Source organism: Exophiala spinifera (genome assembly GCF_000836115.1).
Source record: "Exophiala spinifera strain CBS 89968 unplaced genomic scaffold supercont1.5, whole genome shotgun sequence".
Lineage (NCBI taxonomy): Eukaryota > Fungi > Ascomycota > Eurotiomycetes > Chaetothyriales > Herpotrichiellaceae > Exophiala > Exophiala spinifera.
The window spans coordinates 1831516-1850335 of record NW_015622517.1 but is presented as its reverse complement, the minus strand read 5'-3'; the positions used below and the strand labels follow the sequence as shown (position 1 = coordinate 1850335).

Here is an 18820-nt window from a genome sequence, read left to right as displayed (position 1 = left end):
ATCCTATCATTGCCCATCATGCCTTTTCAGATGACCGGTTCCACCTTCTTGTCTGTCGCATCCTCGAATCAGCCTTGACTTTTTGATAGCCGTGCTCTGCCACCACAATTAAACAATGTAGGATCGAGAAGTAAGGAGGTAGGGTTTGCTGGCTGTCCTTGGTTCCATAGCCTGTCACTACCAGTCATAATTGGCTGTATGAAGATCCGTAAATTGTTGATTTCAGACGTTACTTCCGTTGCTGAAAAGAGGGTCGTTGTCCAGCCGCCAGGTGTGAAATGTGAGGCAGCTGCTTATATCACTACACTCAGCAAAGTCCGCCATCTCACGAGCCATCAGCCCTCTTCTCGCCAGCGTCGGGATCCAGATAATCGTCCTTCTCAGCGGCCTCATATTCCCCTATCAATCCCATCACCACTTCTTTGGCCTCGTCGAATTCTCCCAGCCCTTCAGCAAACGGGGCTTCCTTCTTGTACTGCTCGAGGTAGGCATTCCGCTTCCTCATTTTGTCATACTGTACGACGATACGCCGGAATAGAGTCGCGACACTAGTGTGGTTTGCGAGCATCAGTCCCGACACGCGGTGGGTATTCTGCAGGTACGGAGACTTCTTGGTCAGTGCGACTTGAATCGAGGCAGGGCCCCATGGGATGAAGTTTGCCATTCGTCGCTCGCGGATCCGCAAAAGCGATTTGTGCACGTCCGTAGGGTCTGCTTCGCCCTGGATGATATTGAGAATGGACATGTAGCAGGACGACTTGGACGGATTGATCGACACCATTCGGTTCTTAGGCTGGAGCAAACGACGCATGACGTCCAGCACGGTGGTCTTTCGTACAGTTGCTGCCGCTTCCGCGTTGTCGCCCGTAAAAGGGGTGTATGCGGTCATAAGAAAGTGACAGCGCGGTGTGGGAATGAGCGAGGCGATAATGCCCACGAGGTCATTGTGCATGTAGCCGGGATACCTCAACGTGGTGGTCGAGGCCGACATGACGGTCGAGACCAGTTGGTTCGTCTGCTGGAACGAGGGTTCGGGCACGTGCAGTCTTTCGGATGCTATCCTTGACAACGCGCCATTGTCCAGGACCACCACCGAATCGGCATTCTGGGTCAAGCGACGCATGGTGAGCAGACTGTTATAAGGGTTGACGACGACGTCGCCGATGGCCGTGTCGGGAAATACCGAGTACGTCTGGATGATCTTCTTGGGAAATCGATCGTTCATTCGTTCCAGCAGATATGAGCCCAGGCCTGAACCGGTACCACCAGCAATAGAATGAAGTAGCATGAAACCCTCGAGCGAGTCACTACCATCGGCCTCTCGATCAATCATGTCAAATATCTCTTCTTGTACCCTCTCACCCGCGGCATACCCCGCCGCCCAGTTGTTGCCTGCGCCCATGCCATGTTCGCCCACGAAGAAATTCTCGGGGTTGTAAATATTCTTGTAGGGCCCTTGCTGGATGCTGTTGATGACTCGTGGCTCCAGATCGACGAGGATGGCGCGAGGGATGTATCGAGTGTCGTCGCTTTGGTAGAAGAAGACGTCCTTGCGGTCACCGCCCTCGGTCGCAAAGTCTTCGAGGTTGCCGTCGCGGCTAATACCGTGTTCTTGACATAGTTGCTGCCAGAACCTCGACCCTATTGCGTTCCCACACTGACCGGCTTGGATGGTGATGATCTCGCGAGGCATGTTTGCGCAGTGATGGGATGGGGGGTTCTCCGTCGCATGTAGGCTTAAGACACCGCCAAAACAACCAGCAATTAACAACGCGCGTGGATGGTCAATCACCCTTCACGCGTCCGGCCACAGTGGGGGAGAGTTGGGGGCACGGGGCTGTTGTGCTATGAAAATCCCAAAACGGACAGAAATCGCCCCCTTTAGGCATCTGGGTCTCGCCGCCCCCAACGGCCAATGGGGCGTCGGTTTTGAGTAGCTTCGGGCGTGCATGAGAATGTGGGAGCTTGTTGAAGAATCGTACCTGCCCAGCTAACAAAGATGTCCGTAGCGATTTACACAAAGTTCTCTACAGCACGTCCAGGTTGTGGTTTCAATCTTTACATACCGCCTGGGAGCAAGCGTTTCTGCCGGGAATTCTCGCCGCCGCTCCCGCCTCATCCCAGCCCGGTCGCATCGGACCAACCGCCTTGCTTCCATTTGCAAGGACAGCAAGGAAGCTGCTGCCAGAAGATATCTTCCCACATCCAACATGCGTGACATGTACTTCAACGGGAGCCTGCCGTTTATCTCTGACCCTAGGATGTTGATGAAGCTTTTTCACCAGCAAATCTCTTTGGAAATGCACGTAGGCACGGAAAGCTGATACGCTCGGCCCGTTGACCTGCAGCAAATACCAATCAATTAGTATCGTAGCTGGTATATCAAGTAAGTTGCCGGCTGTCCAAAAGCGGAGTCTGTAAGTGTCGCTCTTGGCGACATGCAGAGTTAATCGACTATTCATTCACTGCGATGAGGTTGCTGAAGGTCTGGTAAGTGAATGGTCTTGGCCTATATAACACTGCCTTCTTCTTCTATCACGATGACAACCCTCCTCTCTTCGTACTAGCACACTTCTTTGAACGTCCCATACAGTCTCGGGTGATCCGCTCTGATGGCCATGGAGGGCGGTAAATATGGCCTGGCCGATCCAGCCAGTCTCGAAAAGATCGATAAGCTCTTCGCTTGTGGTGTCGGCGACATTGTCAATTTGCCTCAGATCGTTGTGGTCGGAGATCAATCCTCTGGGAAGAGCAGTGTCTTGGAAGGAATGATCGGATTCCCGCTGCCTCGTGACAGCGGGCTCTGCACCAGATTTGCAACACAGATCATCTTCAAACGCTCCACCAAAACAATGATCTCGGTGTCCATCATTCCTGGCGTGGATGCAACTGAAGAGCACAAGGCAAATCTCCAAGCTTGGTCCGGGCGAGAGCTGGATGTGCTCGACCCTGCGGCATTCAAGTTGATCATGGATGAGGTATGTTACTAGCCGAGAGAGGTGTTTACGATCTCATCAAATGGGCAGGTTCACGAGGTGATGGGCGTCTCACGTCCCCAAGACGGCTCCCCAAGCGCAGGCTCAACGTTTTCGCGCGATGTCCTGCGACTCGAGATCTGTGGTCCGACACAGGAGCACCTCAGCGTCATTGATGTGCCGGGTATCTTCAAAAACACCACACCAGGTCTGACTACCAAGAAGGACATCTCACTCGTGCGCGCCATGGTCCAAGGTTACATGGAGAACCCTCGATCGGTAATGCTGACCGTCATTCCCGCCAACGTCGATGTCGCAACTCAGGAGATTCTCGAGATGGCGGTGGATGTCGACCCCGATGGAAAACGCACACTGGGTGTACTCACCAAACCTGATCTGGTCGACCACGGGGCTGAACCAAGAGTCATTGATCTCTTGGAAGGGCGTGCTTACCCTTTGAAGCTTGGGTGGCACGTCGTGCGCAATCCAGGTCAGATGCAGCTGGCCGATGATTCACTCAACCGTGGCAGCGTGGAGCGAGATTTCTTCTCGATCTCTGCACCCTGGAAAGATGTCGATCTCGATAAGAAGGGCATAGACGCCTTGAGGGTGCGGATCCAGGTCGTTCTCAGCGACCTTGTGCGGCAAGAGTTTCCAAAGGTAAGAGACACTGCCTTCTCGATGGAGCTGCACTGACCATATTCTCAGGTTAGGCAAGAGACGCTACGGAAGCTTACTTCTGCCAAAGATAAGCTTGGCCATCTGGGAACTGAGAGAGACACCACCGAGAAGCAGTTACTGTACCTGGTAGACTTGGCTTCCCGATTCCAGCGGAAGGTATCCTTGTCCATCGACGCCAAGTACGGCAGCGATGAACTCTTCGACGATATGGATCTTCGGTTGGCCAGTCTCGTCAGCATACGCAATGAACAGTTCTCTGGCGAATTGAGCCGCCATGGCCATGAGTATCAGTTTCTGACATCTGAGGCTACTGGCAAGGTGGAGGACCACGAGGAAGAGGAGGATAGTGATGAGTCTGGAGTTGAATCAGTTGGTGACTCGTCTTCTGACAGCGGGGTGACATTCAAAATCCGAAAACTGATAGAGTGCGAGGACATCGAGGAAATTCTCCGCCCACAGGCAGAACTCGCCAACGCAAATACAACAGGAATCTCTCGGTGGCTCCAGGGAGTGTTTCGAAGTTCGCGTGGTTTCGAGCTGGGCACTTTCGGCTCAGCCGTTTTGTCGTCAACGCTGAAAGTCCAGTCAAGGAAATGGACACCCATCGCCCTGGGCTATATCAGTGATATTGTGACCATGGTCCACCGTTTCATTGATCGGGTTCTTGATGCGATCTGTCCTGAAAAGTCGGTCAAATCTGAGTTAATCTCTGCTCTATGGGACAACCTTGTGGAACGGTACACGAAAGCCATCGATCATGTCCAGTTCCTGCTGACTGTCGAGTTGGAGGGCACTCCGATGACAGTGAATCACTACTTCAATGAAAATCTTCAGAAATGGTAACCCACTCACTCCTTTGGCGGAACCCTGCTGATCAGTTTCTAGCCGGCAGAACAGAATGCAAGCTCGGATGTCCAAGTTGTCAGTTGATAACTGCAAGCACGGCGAGGTAGTTCGACTCCAGGACATCAACAACACCCACCCTATGAGTAACACCGAGCATGTCGTCGAAGACGTTCACGATATTCTGTGCTCGTACTACAAGGTAGCCCGGAAACGTTTTGTCGACAACGTCTGCATGCAAGCCGCCGATCATTTTCTCATCAACGGGCCCACGACTCCTTTGGCTCTGCTTTCTCCCACTTTTGTGAGTGGTCTCAGTGCTGAGCAACTGGAAAACATCGCAGGTGAGGATCAAGGCACTCGGCGGAGAAGGATGCAGCTGAAGAAAGAAATTGCAAGTCTTGAAGAGGCTAGAAAGATCCTGAAATAATACCTCTGTTGGAGGAGGTTCTGGGGTTTTTCCACCTCATGTCTAAAACATCATGTCGTTGCGAGACGGATATTTCTTTGCTGTCGGCAGGAGAACAGCAGCTGAAGCTGGCCTGGTTAGATGATTGATAGCCTTGCCTTCCGAGATCAGATAGACATTTTAGGTCTCACCGAGATGGGCACTTTCCAGAAATATTGAACGCGATGAGCTGTTTCTGTTGCCTCGATAGAAGAAACAGATCGACTTCTAGTCATTATTGCGAAGCCAGGAAGTATCTCACTAGAGTTTTTGCGTGCACACGAAGAGCATGGCGGATCACCCCAGACATTCCAGTGGCTCGTGGATGGCGCTCAGTGACAGGACGAGGAGTTATAATTGTCGGCAAACACAGTGAAGGGAGACTCGAAAGTAGTCTTGCCATGACACAGCTGAACACCTGCAACTTGCAGAGACATGTAGCAGAGGCGAGGTGTCAAAGACGCTGATTCCGGCAGCCTACCTAGTTTGAGGGAAACACGGGAGATGTCTGTGTTGATCAACGTGTCGTGGCCTCCATTCAGTCCTATTGTTGGCAACACGGAGCTCTCAATCATGCTGTGGGATTGGTGCAACTTGTATTGTGAGATCGAAGTCAGTGGTCGTCGCAGAGGCTCTGAAAACAAGCGCACCAAACAAAGATGGTGTTGCAAATGGTGGCATCTGCGAGACTGCGGCATATTTCTCAGGCCTCCCATGTGTGGCCCTTGTGGGCCAGCGAGTCCATCCAGACGCCCTGGAGTCGATTTTAGAAGCTCAAGCACAAGCACTCTCGCCCCGAAGCTTGGGCGAAGGCGCCACGGCTGCAGAAGAAGCCTTCGGATGCCCGTGTAGCCGAATCGCTTCTCGGGCCTCTGGGCCTTCTAGACCCGGTGCTGCGCGAACATGGGCAGCAGTCCCTTTTTTCTTATTGTTGCAGTCAGAGTGGCTTTCTCGTTCAACTGGAACTCTAACCGCCGGCTTGCCGTTTCATGTGCTACAGCTGGGTGACCACGGGCCATACTGTACGAGTAATGGATGTCGCCTCCTTTGGCTCCTGATCAGGCCCTAAAACGGATGTCGCAACAGTCGCTTCGCCTCTGACTTAGTTAGTGTATGCCCGATAATACAAGCCCCCTGTTGCAACCCGCGTTTTCCGATCGATCTCACCGGTATTTGACCTTGAATGTGGCCGCCTGATATGCGCGCATCTTGACATCAATATCGGACTTTAATTCTTTCCTACATTGTCCTCTTGTCTGTCTGTTCCATCATATCGAGTGCGTGTTCATTTGCATTCGGATGGACGTGGTGGAGATTTCGCCCTTGTGACCTGTTGAATATGGCTTCGTGACACCTTACAAGGCACTTTCAACAAACCGATCGGGCTTCTCGGATTTAATGGCACAATCTTTATGACTTGGACGCGTGGCCATACGACCGACTTGTTTACTACATTCCTCAGGGATTAGAAGGCAATCAACCTGCGTGCCCAAGGTGTACTTGCACACGATGAAGCAAGGAAGCCCCCCGACCGACGCTCACACGCCATTGTTGAGAAAGGACAACGACGCTCAAGACGAACTGACAACGGGATACGGCATTAATGGCCCAAGAGAGGAGACCAAACATCAATTCCCACAGCGTAAGCCAGCTAAACTCCATTCTTCATAGCTCTGATCTGACAAACCACGCAGCAAGTTGGACGTGGGCAAGACCCTACAAAACAACTGAGAGGCTCCCTCAAACCATAGCCCACCGTGGGTACAAGACGAAATACCCCGAGAACACGATGAAGGCGTTCCGGGGCGCTGTCGAGGTCGGGAGTCACGCTATTGAGACGGACATCCACCTAACGAAGGACGGTGTTGTGGTTCTCTCACATGTACGAACAAAAGAGTTCTCGGGTGCATTCGACCTGTTGACTAACCCTATCTCCTCAGGATCCCGATCTCAAGCGGTGTTTTGGACAGCAGGAGAAGATTATCGATTGCGACTGGGACTATCTCTCGGGGCTTCGCACCGTACAAGAGCCACACGAGCCGATGCCACGACTCGTCGATCTCCTCGAGTACGTCGCCCAGCCCGGTCTAGAACACATATGGCTCCTCTTCGACATCAAGGTTGACAACAACGCCGACGATGTGATGAGACTGATTGCGCAGACACTGGCGTCCGTCCATCCCGGCGCGCGAGCCTGGGAGGAGCGAGTGCTGATGGGCATCTGGGTTCCCAAGTTCCTCTCGCTGTGCACGAAATACGTGCCCGACTTCCCCGTTGCGCACATTGGCTTTTCGACGACCATGGCGCGCGAGTATCTCAAAGTGCCCCACGTGGGCTTCAACATGCTCCTCTACTCCCTTCTGGGTCCCGTTGGCGCTCGCTTCATGCGCGACGTGCGCAAACAGAAACGGCCACTCTTTGTCTGGACCGTCGACGAACCCAACTTGATGACTTGGTGCATCCACCGCGCCGTGGACGGCGTCATCACAGACAACCCCGAACTGTTCCGCCGCATCTGCGACGACTGGGATGACAAGAAGGCGAAGAAGACCGCGAGGCCAACGGTCATGCAATGGCTGAAAACCATCTGGGTCTGGATCCTGATCACCTTGTTTTCGCGCACCTTTCGGCGAAGGTTTCCAGAGACGGTCGAGGCTTATATCAAGGAGCACGACCTGAGAGCCAAAGCAACATTGGCAATTGATGAGTTACATGGCTAGGCCACCACAGTCATGTGAGCGGCGTGAAGACCTTCTCACCCAGATGTTCTGGTTGGTCGGGAGGGGATCAATGTGGGAAAGCAGGAAGTGAGCTGCGCGGGTTAATAAACAGAGGAACAAGAGTGGTTTGGCTGGCGAGTAGTTAGTGTCCGCTCCGCCATCCCAGATGTACCGGTGTAGATCTAGATTAGACTTGTCCATTCCTCTCTCACTGAAAATGCCGAGGACTCTAGAGACCGATGTTGCCAGTTGCCTTGTAGGTTTGGGAGTTGCAAAAGAGTGAAAAGTAATCGCCGTCCCAAGCAGTGTCTCTGCAGATATAGATGATCGCTCTCATCACCGTTTTCCACCTCTCGCGATCCTGGAGACCCGTTTGAGGGCCTACAAGTGCAGGCTACCAGACGCCCCGCGAGGTAAAATTCGAGTAATATAATCTACATATTCCGTACCTATGTACGTCTCGACCACCTTCCCGCGTTCCACGAGATCGGCCGCGGCTCAGGGTATGGTTGGGCCTCCAGATCCAGGACAAATCCCAGCGACACTGTAATTGTTAAACGAGGAAGATTGCAAGTGTATAGTGATACGAAGTACTTTAACAGGACTCTTAAGGGCAATGGCCGCCCTAGGCGGTCGTCTTAGGCGGGAGATAACGCCGAGCCTTCCCTGTGGAGCAACCTTGTAGTTGAACCGTTTTGGCTAAGATCAACGCCTAGTTCCCGGCACTAGCAGCGAAAAATTTGATTGAATAATATGAGGTGAGTCGAATTTTCCTTCAACAAACAGACACTCCCGATGGTGTAGTTGGCTATCACGTTCGGCTGTAATTGTCTAATTTGCAATTGAAATTTCAAATTTCAATTTCAGACCAATATTACCGAAAGGTCACCGGCTCGATTCCGGTTCGGGAGAGATGTTGCTATGTTTTTGCTTCAGCATATAAAGAAGTCTTGATATAAAAAGATTTCTTCTAATAAAAGAGTATATAACTTTAATATTTATAATGCTGCGACTATTAAAGTTAGTATACTAATCTTCTTAATATTATATATATTATAACTATAATCACTTATCACTTTACTTACCTTTAGATGATATTATTATATCATCATAATCATTACATAAAACTTCAAATTGATCTGCTTCCACTTTGGAAAATCTATAAAGGTTAACATTGATTATCACTCTCAAAATGTATAATGTTGTCAGTGGGAAATCTTACTGATTATGCGAATCGTGAGTGAGTGAATGATTGTGTGGCACCGAAAGAAGTGAATGTTCATTCACAAGAGACACCCCTGCTCAGTCAACAAGATGGCGGCATGTTTTGGCTGCAACATGGATGTCACTGCAGCGCTTTGCTTCATCGAGGACTTGAGGTCAAGGCAACGGATAGGATCCTCGATGAGTGAGACGCAATGCACACATTTCTGCAGAGACAAACCTCTTTGTGCATTCACAGGATGTGATTGTTTACACTGGTGAGACGCGTCTGTTGCAAACGGTCAATCCCTAGGTATTCAGAAGCCTGCTCGCTCCAGGTGCGGAAATTACCTACCCTACAAGAGTTGTCAGTCAAGGTCCTTGTGTAAACCTGCAGTGTCCTTCACCTTTGATCATACCCGACCAATGCAGTCACAGATTCAGAGTGGTAGAACAAGGATGAAATGTTGTGGTTGCGACTTCGTGGTTTTGGGCTTCGAGATGTTGGGGTTTACGTACGAGTGCGGATAAGAGATTGGGGTTTGGGTTGGTCTTTGAGGGCTGCAAGGCACTGTAGCGCCAAGCGTGTTGAGCGTAGGGCGGCATGGCCTGGGGCCCAATACAGGGAAGGTCACGTGTCCCCTTTGACTGCCCCAAGCCGGGACCGCAGTTTTCTCCAAGCCATGACTTGAGCAACCGACGGAGTGTACAATTGAAGTTCATCCATCCCGACAAAATCCAGATTGCCATTGCAAGGATCCTACCTCCGGCCTGAATATTTTGAGACCCTGCAGACGGAACTTGTCACGGACTCTTTCTTGTTCAAAGCTAGCTTCAATCAAAATGGACGGGTACGGCCACTCTTCAACATGCGCAGACACAGCTCACTGATGGTTCGAATGTAGTCTCACAGCAGCAGAGCAGAGAGAGTTGAACTCTCGGATGGAAAGAAAGCAGATGAAGGAATTCATGACGGTAATTCCTCCCCGAACGCTTCCTGCCCTCGGTGATTTCGCATGGATCATGGACGCCGCCAGCTGACTTTTTGGAACGGTATGAAGATGTACTCCAAACTGGTGCAACGATGCTTCGACCATTGCGTCAACGACTTCACTACCAAATCTCTCATCTCCCGGGAAGAGTCCTGCGTCATGAAATGCGTCGACAAATACATGAGAAGCAACGAGCGGATAGGCGAACGATTCCAAGAGCAAAACGCGGCAATGATGCAGGCTGGCAACATTGGAGGTAGATAAAAGTCACGGTCACTCTTGGTACACCTTGATTGAAAAGTAGTACGCCAATTGTACAATACGGAGATTTGAAAAAAGAGGATCTTGGTCCGCCGGCTGATGTAGCTGGACATTGATGGGATAAGGGTCTGGGCTAATGGCGTTTCTTACTATTCGATCGATATCTCTCCAGCGATTTCGAAATGCATACTCCCTACTCCGTAAGTAGGGCTTGGTCGAACACCTCTCTTACTCAATGGTACATGATCGTCTGTACAATACAACAGCTGCATTGAGTTCAAACACCACAGCACCCAACATCATTAACTGACAGAAGGTCTGTGCTTTGTGAACCCGGATATGCAAGACATTTTGCGCGGCCTCTCAGTTCACTATCTCCAGGCAAGGCATCTATGTATTTCGTAGTCAGGTTGATGGTGCTGATCCAACGGCGAAAAAGTGCTCAATGTCCAGCATCGCCGGCAAGGTAGCTTTCCGCAAAAGGAGAACGTGTGAACGCGAGAGCACACTCAAAGCAGTCATGATTACTGGGCTTTCTTCTTCTCCATCCTTGCTCTTCTATGATCACTTGTGAGCATGAATAACATCGTGACGCCACCACAGAAAATCAAGAATTCATCCCTGGATTACAGCTTTGGGCAGCTTCGGCTCGTGAAAACCAGGATTCGGGCCAGCACTTGGGCTCCGTGAGAGGGTCGCAACACTGAGGTGAGTCTCTATCACTTATTCCATTGTCAAAAGCAGCAACTACCTTGAATCCATCGCATACACAGGTCCTGCTTGAATGGGCCATTGTGCTTGAATGGGGCTTTATGAGCAAGCCCGTTGTGGCCCTCATCACTGCCCATGAAGTGCCACAGGCAAACAATGTAAAATTTCATTGTTGGCCATGTCACTATCTCACTCGATCTTGCCCAATAACCACGCAGAAAATAGATCTGCCTATCTATTTACTGCCAAAGCGTCGCCCGTTGGTTGAATGGCTGCATATATATAAATCTCACAGACCCTTTCCCGTACTTTCTCGTCCCTTCCTCTATCTCCCTTACCCCTCGGGGTACCAACCTGGGACCAAGTCAGACTACCACCGTGTCTATATATATACAAAGCCTTTGAGCTACCGCACGGTCTGTTGTCCCCAATCCCCCAGATTCATTTGAAACTAACTCCCCTGACAGAATCCGTGCCATGTTGGAAGCCATCTCCGTCGTGGTGAACAACACCTGGTACGGCTAAGGGTCGCCGCTGGAGTAACAGTGACCATATGTTCATCTCAAATGAAATGCCGAGGTCGATGATAACGCCGACAACACCTGAAGGGCTACTTCAACCACCTCTTGGGGCTGACACAACGAGGCTGCTCTTTGTGCCCCTCAAGAAGCTCTTTACAGTTGAGGAGACCATGTGTTGAATGTTGCGTCTTTTGATGTCACTCACCCAGCAACCCCTTGTACAGAAGACCAATCCACCATTCTATCTGTGCTTTGTGCGGGATAACCGATTCTTCAACCAACACATCATGTTCAAGTCCATTTCCTTTCGAATTTGGACTTAAGGCTGTTTGTGAGGATGGTACCAGCAAGAAAATGGAGCGGGTCGGCATTGCGTCAAAAGTCCACAACCGCGCAACACTTCATGATCACGTCTCGCGCCGGCCCTTGGCTCTAATGGCTATGGCAATGAAGTAGTCGCTCCAGCAGACCAATCCTCACGAGATCTTCATCGCCGACTTCGAGAGCGTGCCGATAACAAGGAAGGGATTGCCTCTCTGTCCAATCAAGATAACGGTCAGAAATGGGCAGAACGAGGTCATTGTGACCTGCATCATCGGTGCCGAAGGCCTGACAAATTTTGAGTTTGACAACAAGTTACAAAAGCCAGGATATCGCGATCCGCAAAGTTTTGAAACGGTGCAGAGAATCCGGGGACACCGCAACGGTCCTGTAAAAGGCAAGACCATGACACCGAAACAAATCGTACAAATTTTACTCAAGCATGGGCTAGGATCCGATTCCTTCTGGGTTGAATACTCGACCTCTCTGTTTGACCGTGCGTGCATGGCGATCGTGATCCACGCTGCAGGGAAATCGGCCGACAAAATACTTCCCACTCACAATTGGTGTTGGATGGTATGTGGTGATTTTATGCGGTCGTTTCCAGGTAAGTTTCCCAGGACACCATCATTTGATATGAGAAGTACTGACAACAAGCAGGCCTGTCGTCGTCATATTCTCTCGGTAACCTCGTCGGCCTGATGAAGACGTCTCTTCTGAAAGGCGTGAAGCTTCATTACTCTCTAGGACGATACGTACGCCCTTTTTCATTTTCTGGACCAGTGGATTCATGTCTACGGACAAGGCGGGAGCTTTCCAGTTGTGGGATAGAGCAGGTGCAAGGGGCTGGGCCAATCTTCGGATGGGGTTAAGATGGCGGCGATCAGCAGCGGGATGAGACTGGTTATATGATGGTTTTGCCGTCTACAGAGCATCATTGCTCGAAAAGTTATGTATTTGGCTGAATGAATGATAATGAATGATGTCTTAACGTGCATTTAGGCCCAGTGAGAGTCTCGCGTGTGTCCGTATGCAGTATTCGGCATGGGACCCAAGGAACGTAGTCGTCGGAGCCTTGCTCGTATGCTTTTTCCGGAACTGGCGATTTTCTCCGGGCCGGGAGGGGAAGAGGCGCCACATTAGCCTTGACCTTCCCAAGTTCTGGGCAGCAAAGGCTGCAAGGCGTAAACTGTTATTGCGCTCGCTCTGTTTGGGCATGTCTCGAGAGGCGCCGAGGATGATCAGAGATTTTGCAGGATGCGAATTGTCCCGAGAAAAGCGAATAGAAGCGCCTGTCTAGACTCTAGCACAATGGGCTCGACCACCAAGACAGCGCGGGGCCGGCAAGCTATACAAAGACGAGGACACCAGCAGGTCGGAACATGCACAAGCCTTCGGAGTTTGTTCGTGACTCTGGCAAAATGATTTACCAGGCACATCTACGTGCTCCTATTCGCACTGACTGCACCACAGAAGAATCTCCCCACCACATCGCAGAAAGCTCCCCGTACATAAACAACAACCCCACTTCGGCAGCAGATTCTCAATGACATATTCCCGTGTGCTCGTTTCTTGTCGTCGCTGTTCACCTTCTCCTCTCCCTGTCTTCTAGAGTCTCCGTCTGAAATCACACAGTCCATACAGCTCAAAATGTCTGCCAGTACCGTTGGAAAGGTATGTGACATCGAGAACCCCGACGGCCACATTGATACTGACAGTGTCGCGACACCAGACCATTACGTGCAAGGTGCGGGACCCGAAACCCTCTTGTCCAACGCGGACGACCCGACGACCTTTTTGACTCTTGTATAGGCTGCCGTTGCCTGGGATGCCGGCAAGGACCTGACCATCGAGGACATCGAGGTAGCACCGCCAAAGGCCCATGAGGTGCGAATCCAGATATACTACACTGGTGTCTGCCATACCGGTGTGTAAACGACATAATCAGAAAAAGGCGGAGAATGAAACAACTAAATTCATGTCACCAGATGCATACACCCTCTCCGGAAAGGATCCCGAGGGTGCCTTCCCCATCGTCCTCGGACATGAGGGCGCGGGCGTCGTCGAATCCGTCGGCGAGGGTGTGACCAACGTCAAGCCCGGCGACACCGTCGTCGCTCTTTAGTACGCTGAGCATCTCTCTCCCTCCCGGAGCCGACACCATCTGACCTGTGACAGCACACCTGAATGCAAAGAATGCAAGTTCTGCAAATCGGGCAAGACCAACTTGTGCGGCAAGATTCGAGCCACGCAAGGCCGTGGTGTCATGCCCGACGGCACGTCCAGATTCAAGTGCAAGGGCAAGGACCTCCTGCACTTCATGGGCACGTCAACATTCTCTCAATACACCGTCGTGGCCGATATTTCCGTGGTCGCCATCACCGACAAGGCTCCCATGGACCGAACGTGTCTGTTGGGTTGCGGTATCACCACCGGATACGGTGCCGCTGTCATCACCGCCAAGGTCGAAAAGGGATCCAACATCGCCGTCTTCGGAGCGGGCTGTGTAGGTCTCTCTGTCATCCAGGGTGCGGTCAAGAACGAGGCCGGCAAGATCATCGTCGTCGACGTCAACGACAAGAAGGAAGAATGGGCCCAAAAATTCGGAGCCACCGACTTTGTCAATCCCACCAAGCTGAACGGCCAGACGATCCAAGAGAAGCTGATCGAGATGACCGACGGTGGCTGCGACTACACTTTCGACTGCACCGGCAACGTCGGTGTCATGAGAGCTGCTCTCGAGGTGGGTGTTGTCTTCTTTTCGGTTTAACGGCAGGCCATTTCTGACCAGTTGCACAGGCATGCCACAAGGGCTGGGGTGAATCTATCATCATCGGTGTCGGTAAGTCTTATCGTTCCAGCTGCAGTGTTGCTGTTCTATGTGTCTAACCGTATCTCACAGCTCCCGCTGGTGCCGAGATCTCCACCAGACCATTCCAGCTCGTCACCGGTCGTGTGTGGCGAGGCTGTGCCTTTGGCGGTGTCAAGGGCCGATCTCAGCTCCCAGGTCTCGTTGCAGACTATATGGACGGCAAGCTCAAGGGTAACCACTTCAAATCGCCTTGCTACTTGGATGCTGGTGTACTAATCCGTTGCAGTTGACGAATTCATTACCCACCGACAGCCTCTCTCCAAGATCAACGACGCATTCCACGACATGCACGCCGGCGACTGCATTCGCTGCGTCGTGGACATGAGGACGTTGTAGCTACACTCGGTAGGTCCCCATGCAGAACCCAGGCATCTACCCTACTGACCTGATCCACAAGGGCCCCCCTGCAACTCCGAGGCTATGAAGCAGACCAGTACTCCGCTCTCGGTACGGTTATGAGGCCAGGAGCTAATCAGAGGCACTTCAATGGAGGGAAAAACTGGGGTGTTCAATTCAGACGGCCCATTGTAACTTTGCATTTTGTGGACAGAGTGTGAGGGAACAACGCGCTGAGAATGTCCATAGAGGCGGCACCAAGGGCAGCAAAAGCACTGAATATACTCGAACCTGACTTCACCAGTACATCAGCCGGCATGGTTTTTTGTGTTCCGGTCGCCGCGGTCTAACCTTTAGGTGTCGTGTTCGCCATTTCGGTGTCTGATTGTGCTGGCCCGGCCATGACATATCTACCCGCGCGCTGTGCAGGGTGTTGCGTGCTTCGTTCACGGCTCTGACGTCCGTAGCTCCGAGAGGGTTGATCGGCTGATCACCACGATCCGGGATTTACGCGGAGTTGAAGGGGGGAAAAGCTGCGGAGTCCAGGCTTACCATTTATACTACGACGTAGTGACATCAGGTACCTAGAGATAGGAATGACGAATGCCGGCTTTAGGTAGTACAGTATGCTGAACTGACAGGGTGTTTTATGCAAGACGGAATCGTAGTTCCTCGCCTGGCCAGTCAGACATACTGCCCGTTTTCTGATTTTTCATTGGCCCCTTGGCTTCTCAGGTATACCCAATGTGGGAGCTTTATTCGGCAGCTTATACGGAGTACTTACTATGCCCATTGATAAAACCCGCAAAGCTGCTGAGGCCAATTGTGTCGAGTCTGTCATGACTATAGTTACAAGTAGTAGGCGATTATACAGTAGTTAGTATGCGATCAAAGGCACGTGTGTACCCCAGAAAGGTAACTGATCCGAGGGTGTAAGAACTGCCCCTGCGCGTGTCCGTCGGCGCTCCAGGGATTGCGTGACTTTTGGCTAATGTAGAGTAATTAATGCCACCTCGACCCTTGCAAGTTGTGCGTGGTTCTCATGCGCTTATCTCCTCCGGACAAGCAGCTTCGGTCTCGGGAGCTTCCGAGCCCAAGGATCAAGGAACCACACATCCCCATTTTACCATCTTCCCAACGATTCCGGACCTCACGTTGCAACCTCCATGGCTAAACCATCTGCGAGGTAGTCGAGGTACTAGTGAGCTCGGATGAGACGCCTTAATTATTCAAGCCCGGTGCTGCCTCAGCCCGCGCCCACGCCCACTGCACATGCCTAATGTACAGTATGCCCATGCCAATGCCCATGCCACGGCTCGTCAGCTTTTCTTTTTGAAGACGCGACCTTGCTTTTGTGTGCCTTCGTCCTGCCTTGTTGCCAAACCCAGCGTCGTCTCTCTTGTGTTCGTGGCGTTGACAGTAAAAGTCCATATGTCAAGACATTTTTGACTGCCAGGCGCACCCGTGCTGTCGCCCAGCTAACATTACGCGTTTACGGTCAATTGCGAAACCCCTGCAACGACCTCTGCCCTGTCCTGACCTGACAGCGGAAGAAATGGAAGGCAATGGCTCCTAATTTCGTGAGCAATTCTTTTGTTCAGCGTTGATCGGCAAAGAGGTCGGAAGTGGGCGGCCAAGTACTTGCTGTACATTTCAAAACCAGTACAATAGGACTTCGATACGAGGCACCGGCAACCAGCGCTAAGTGTGTGCAAAATCAGGACCGAGAAGCATGGAAGGTTACAAGGAGGTCACTTCGGCGATCGAAGGTCGTCTCTTCGTTTCCACCAGAAAGCACCACGAGGCCAGTAAGGACAACGAGGTCTACTTCCAATCGAGACCTCAGGCTCTTCCTAGTGTCGACTCCTGGCTGTCGCCTTTTACCAGCAAGATCGCTCTCCCGAGCAACAAAACCAAGTCGAGCGGCGGCGAGGATGGAGAGAAGCAGCAGCAACAGAAGAGACCCTCTGGCCAGGCCAGGCATGGTCACCCATCACCACCACGGTCGGGAGCCACTGCCAGAGGTCTACCAAACATCAAAGACCAGGCCGCTGACCAGACAATGGCAGTCGCCGATGGCTTCACATTGTCTCTTGAGCTGGCCGAGCCGATTCTGTACCTGGAAGGATTCGATTTTCCGCACAACTCCGAACACAGGTCTACCGTTCTCAGAGGCGTGATGAATCTGACCATCTTGAAGCCGACGACCCTGTCCGCCTTGAGACTGAACTTTCGGGGAGAGAACGAGACCATCTGGCCTGAAGCATGGCGCGTCCGGAAACTGCACAAGGTATTTCGAGAAGAGGTGGTGCAACAGACGTGGAATTTTCTACGGACAGATAAGAATTCGGTAGTCGACGACATCACGGCGACGACGACAGCCGCCACCACCTCCACCACAAATCGCAATGCGAAACAACATACCCGGAGATTCGAGCCAGGGCAATACAGTTTCCCGTTTGAACGACCTCTTGAAAGCTGGCTACCCGAGTCGATCAACCTACCATTGGGGAAGCTGTCGTATACATTAACGGCTCTCGCAGCCGCGGGCGCCGGGGAGGGAGGACAATACTCGTCGACCGCGACCCTGACGCAACCCGTCACCCTCGTGCGCATCCCGTGCGTGTGCTCCCTAGAGCTCTCGGAGCCGTACGAAGTCCATGGCCTCCTACACGGCCTCCGCTACAGTTTCAACCTGGCGGCCAAATCATGCCGAGTAGGCGGTCAATTACCGATGACCATCAAGATCGCCTCCCCTCCCGATCGGTCATGGCAGAGTATCAACGTGTCTCTGGTTGAAGACATGCAGTATCAAACACGTAACGGACTGGCTTATCGTGAACAATCGCGCACCAAGGCCGTGCTGTACACGAATCGTGCGAAGCGGGATCCCTTGCATCAGAGGGCACTCAGACGGATCAGTGCCGCGGGTGAGAAAATGGCCCCGTCGTACGCCAGTGGCGTGGTGATTGAGAAGAAGGAAGGTGACGATATGTGGTTGCATCGGTCGCTGTCGCATCACGAGTACGTTACCGATGGCGGTGGAGGTGGTACTGGGACGGATCCGGATTACCAATATCTACACGAAAAGGCCCTCTTGAATATACCCTCGTGTTCGAAGATCGACGCAGATACGGCGTACAAGTGTTTATACGTCCGGCATTATCTTTCGGTGAGTCCCAAGTTTTACCAACCCTGGCTATACAGGCCATGTGTGTGTCTACGGTACATATTTTGCTAACCTTGAGTGTGTTTCTTTGTGGTCACAGATAACCATCGCCGCACATGTTCAAGTCAACGAAAACGATCGCAAACAATTCCAGATCCGAATACGAATGCCCATCCAGATCTTGACGTGTAAATTGTGTGACGGGAATGCCACTTTACCAGTCTACTCGGAGAATCCACCTTTGGTGTCCGGCGGACTCAGTGGCTGCGAAGACGAAACGACTGCCATGCCGCCACTACCGCCGCCGTCGTCACCGCCACCACCGGCAGATTTGTGTCGTTGTGTCAGTGCATCGAGGTCATATGAAGGTCGCGGGTCTTTTCAGTCTCAGGATGGCTGAAGGAGTGAGTCGATCAGTCATTCCGCCATCCATCCTGAGATGGAAAATGATGAGATGACGAAATGGGCGGTGTTGGAACACAACGACAAGAAGAAAAGGCCGCCAGTGTAAAAACAAATGTCGAACCGGATATGCGTCACGCTGGGATTTGCGACCGCGAGAGAGTAGTACAAGCTCGGTTGCTCGTACAAGAAGCAAACTACATTATATGTCTCTACGCGGATTACTGACCATTCACCTACACATACCAACCGCCAACCACGAGCTACAGGCTTACCTACCACCAACCGACTTACCTACCACCAACCGACTTACCTACCACCAACCGACTTACCTACCACCAACCGACTTACCTACCACCAACCGA

General features: G+C 51.9%; 6 protein-coding genes and 1 non-coding gene across 7 annotated transcripts; 6 read left to right on the top strand and 1 right to left on the bottom strand.

Annotated features, from left to right (window-relative positions):
- Window positions 1-325: 325 nt before the first annotated feature.
- PV08_07224 (tubulin gamma chain) lies at window positions 326-1693 on the bottom strand (the record flags this gene model as incomplete). Its single annotated transcript, XM_016381554.1, has 1 exon — window positions 326-1693. One exon carries the CDS (start codon window positions 1691-1693, stop codon window positions 326-328), a length of 1368 nt encoding a protein of 455 aa, XP_016234656.1.
- Window positions 1694-2612: 919 nt separating this feature from the next.
- On the top strand, window positions 2613-4929 carry PV08_07223 (uncharacterized protein; the record flags this gene model as incomplete). The annotated part of the gene is made up of 4 exons (XM_016381553.1): window positions 2613-2978; window positions 3027-3635; window positions 3684-4495; window positions 4542-4929. The coding sequence occupies 4 exons, from the start codon at window positions 2613-2615 to the stop codon at window positions 4927-4929; spliced, it is 2175 nt and encodes a 724-aa protein (XP_016234655.1).
- Window positions 4930-6456: 1527 nt separating this feature from the next.
- Window positions 6457-7667, top strand: PV08_07222 (uncharacterized protein; the record flags this gene model as incomplete). The annotated part of the gene is made up of 3 exons (XM_016381552.1): window positions 6457-6589; window positions 6642-6829; window positions 6888-7667. The coding sequence occupies 3 exons, from the start codon at window positions 6457-6459 to the stop codon at window positions 7665-7667; spliced, it is 1101 nt and encodes a 366-aa protein (XP_016234654.1).
- Window positions 7668-8456: 789 nt separating this feature from the next.
- PV08_07221 lies at window positions 8457-8579 on the top strand. The gene has a single exon. It is a non-coding gene; the product is annotated as a tRNA-Tyr (tRNA).
- A 1352-nt stretch (window positions 8580-9931) lies between these two features.
- On the top strand, window positions 9932-10126 carry PV08_07220 (mitochondrial import inner membrane translocase subunit tim9; the record flags this gene model as incomplete). The annotated part of the gene is made up of 1 exon (XM_016381551.1): window positions 9932-10126. One exon carries the CDS (start codon window positions 9932-9934, stop codon window positions 10124-10126), a length of 195 nt encoding a protein of 64 aa, XP_016234653.1.
- Window positions 10127-13326: 3200 nt separating this feature from the next.
- PV08_07219 (S-(hydroxymethyl)glutathione dehydrogenase) lies at window positions 13327-14884 on the top strand (the record flags this gene model as incomplete). Its single annotated transcript, XM_016381550.1, has 8 exons — window positions 13327-13350; window positions 13409-13423; window positions 13489-13603; window positions 13665-13800; window positions 13855-14419; window positions 14476-14518; window positions 14579-14719; window positions 14775-14884. The coding sequence occupies 8 exons, from the start codon at window positions 13327-13329 to the stop codon at window positions 14882-14884; spliced, it is 1149 nt and encodes a 382-aa protein (XP_016234652.1).
- Window positions 14885-16616: 1732 nt separating this feature from the next.
- Window positions 16617-18453, top strand: PV08_07218 (uncharacterized protein; the record flags this gene model as incomplete). The annotated part of the gene is made up of 2 exons (XM_016381549.1): window positions 16617-18056; window positions 18154-18453. 2 exons carry the CDS (start codon window positions 16617-16619, stop codon window positions 18451-18453), a joined length of 1740 nt encoding a protein of 579 aa, XP_016234651.1.
- Window positions 18454-18820: the final 367 nt, after the last annotated feature.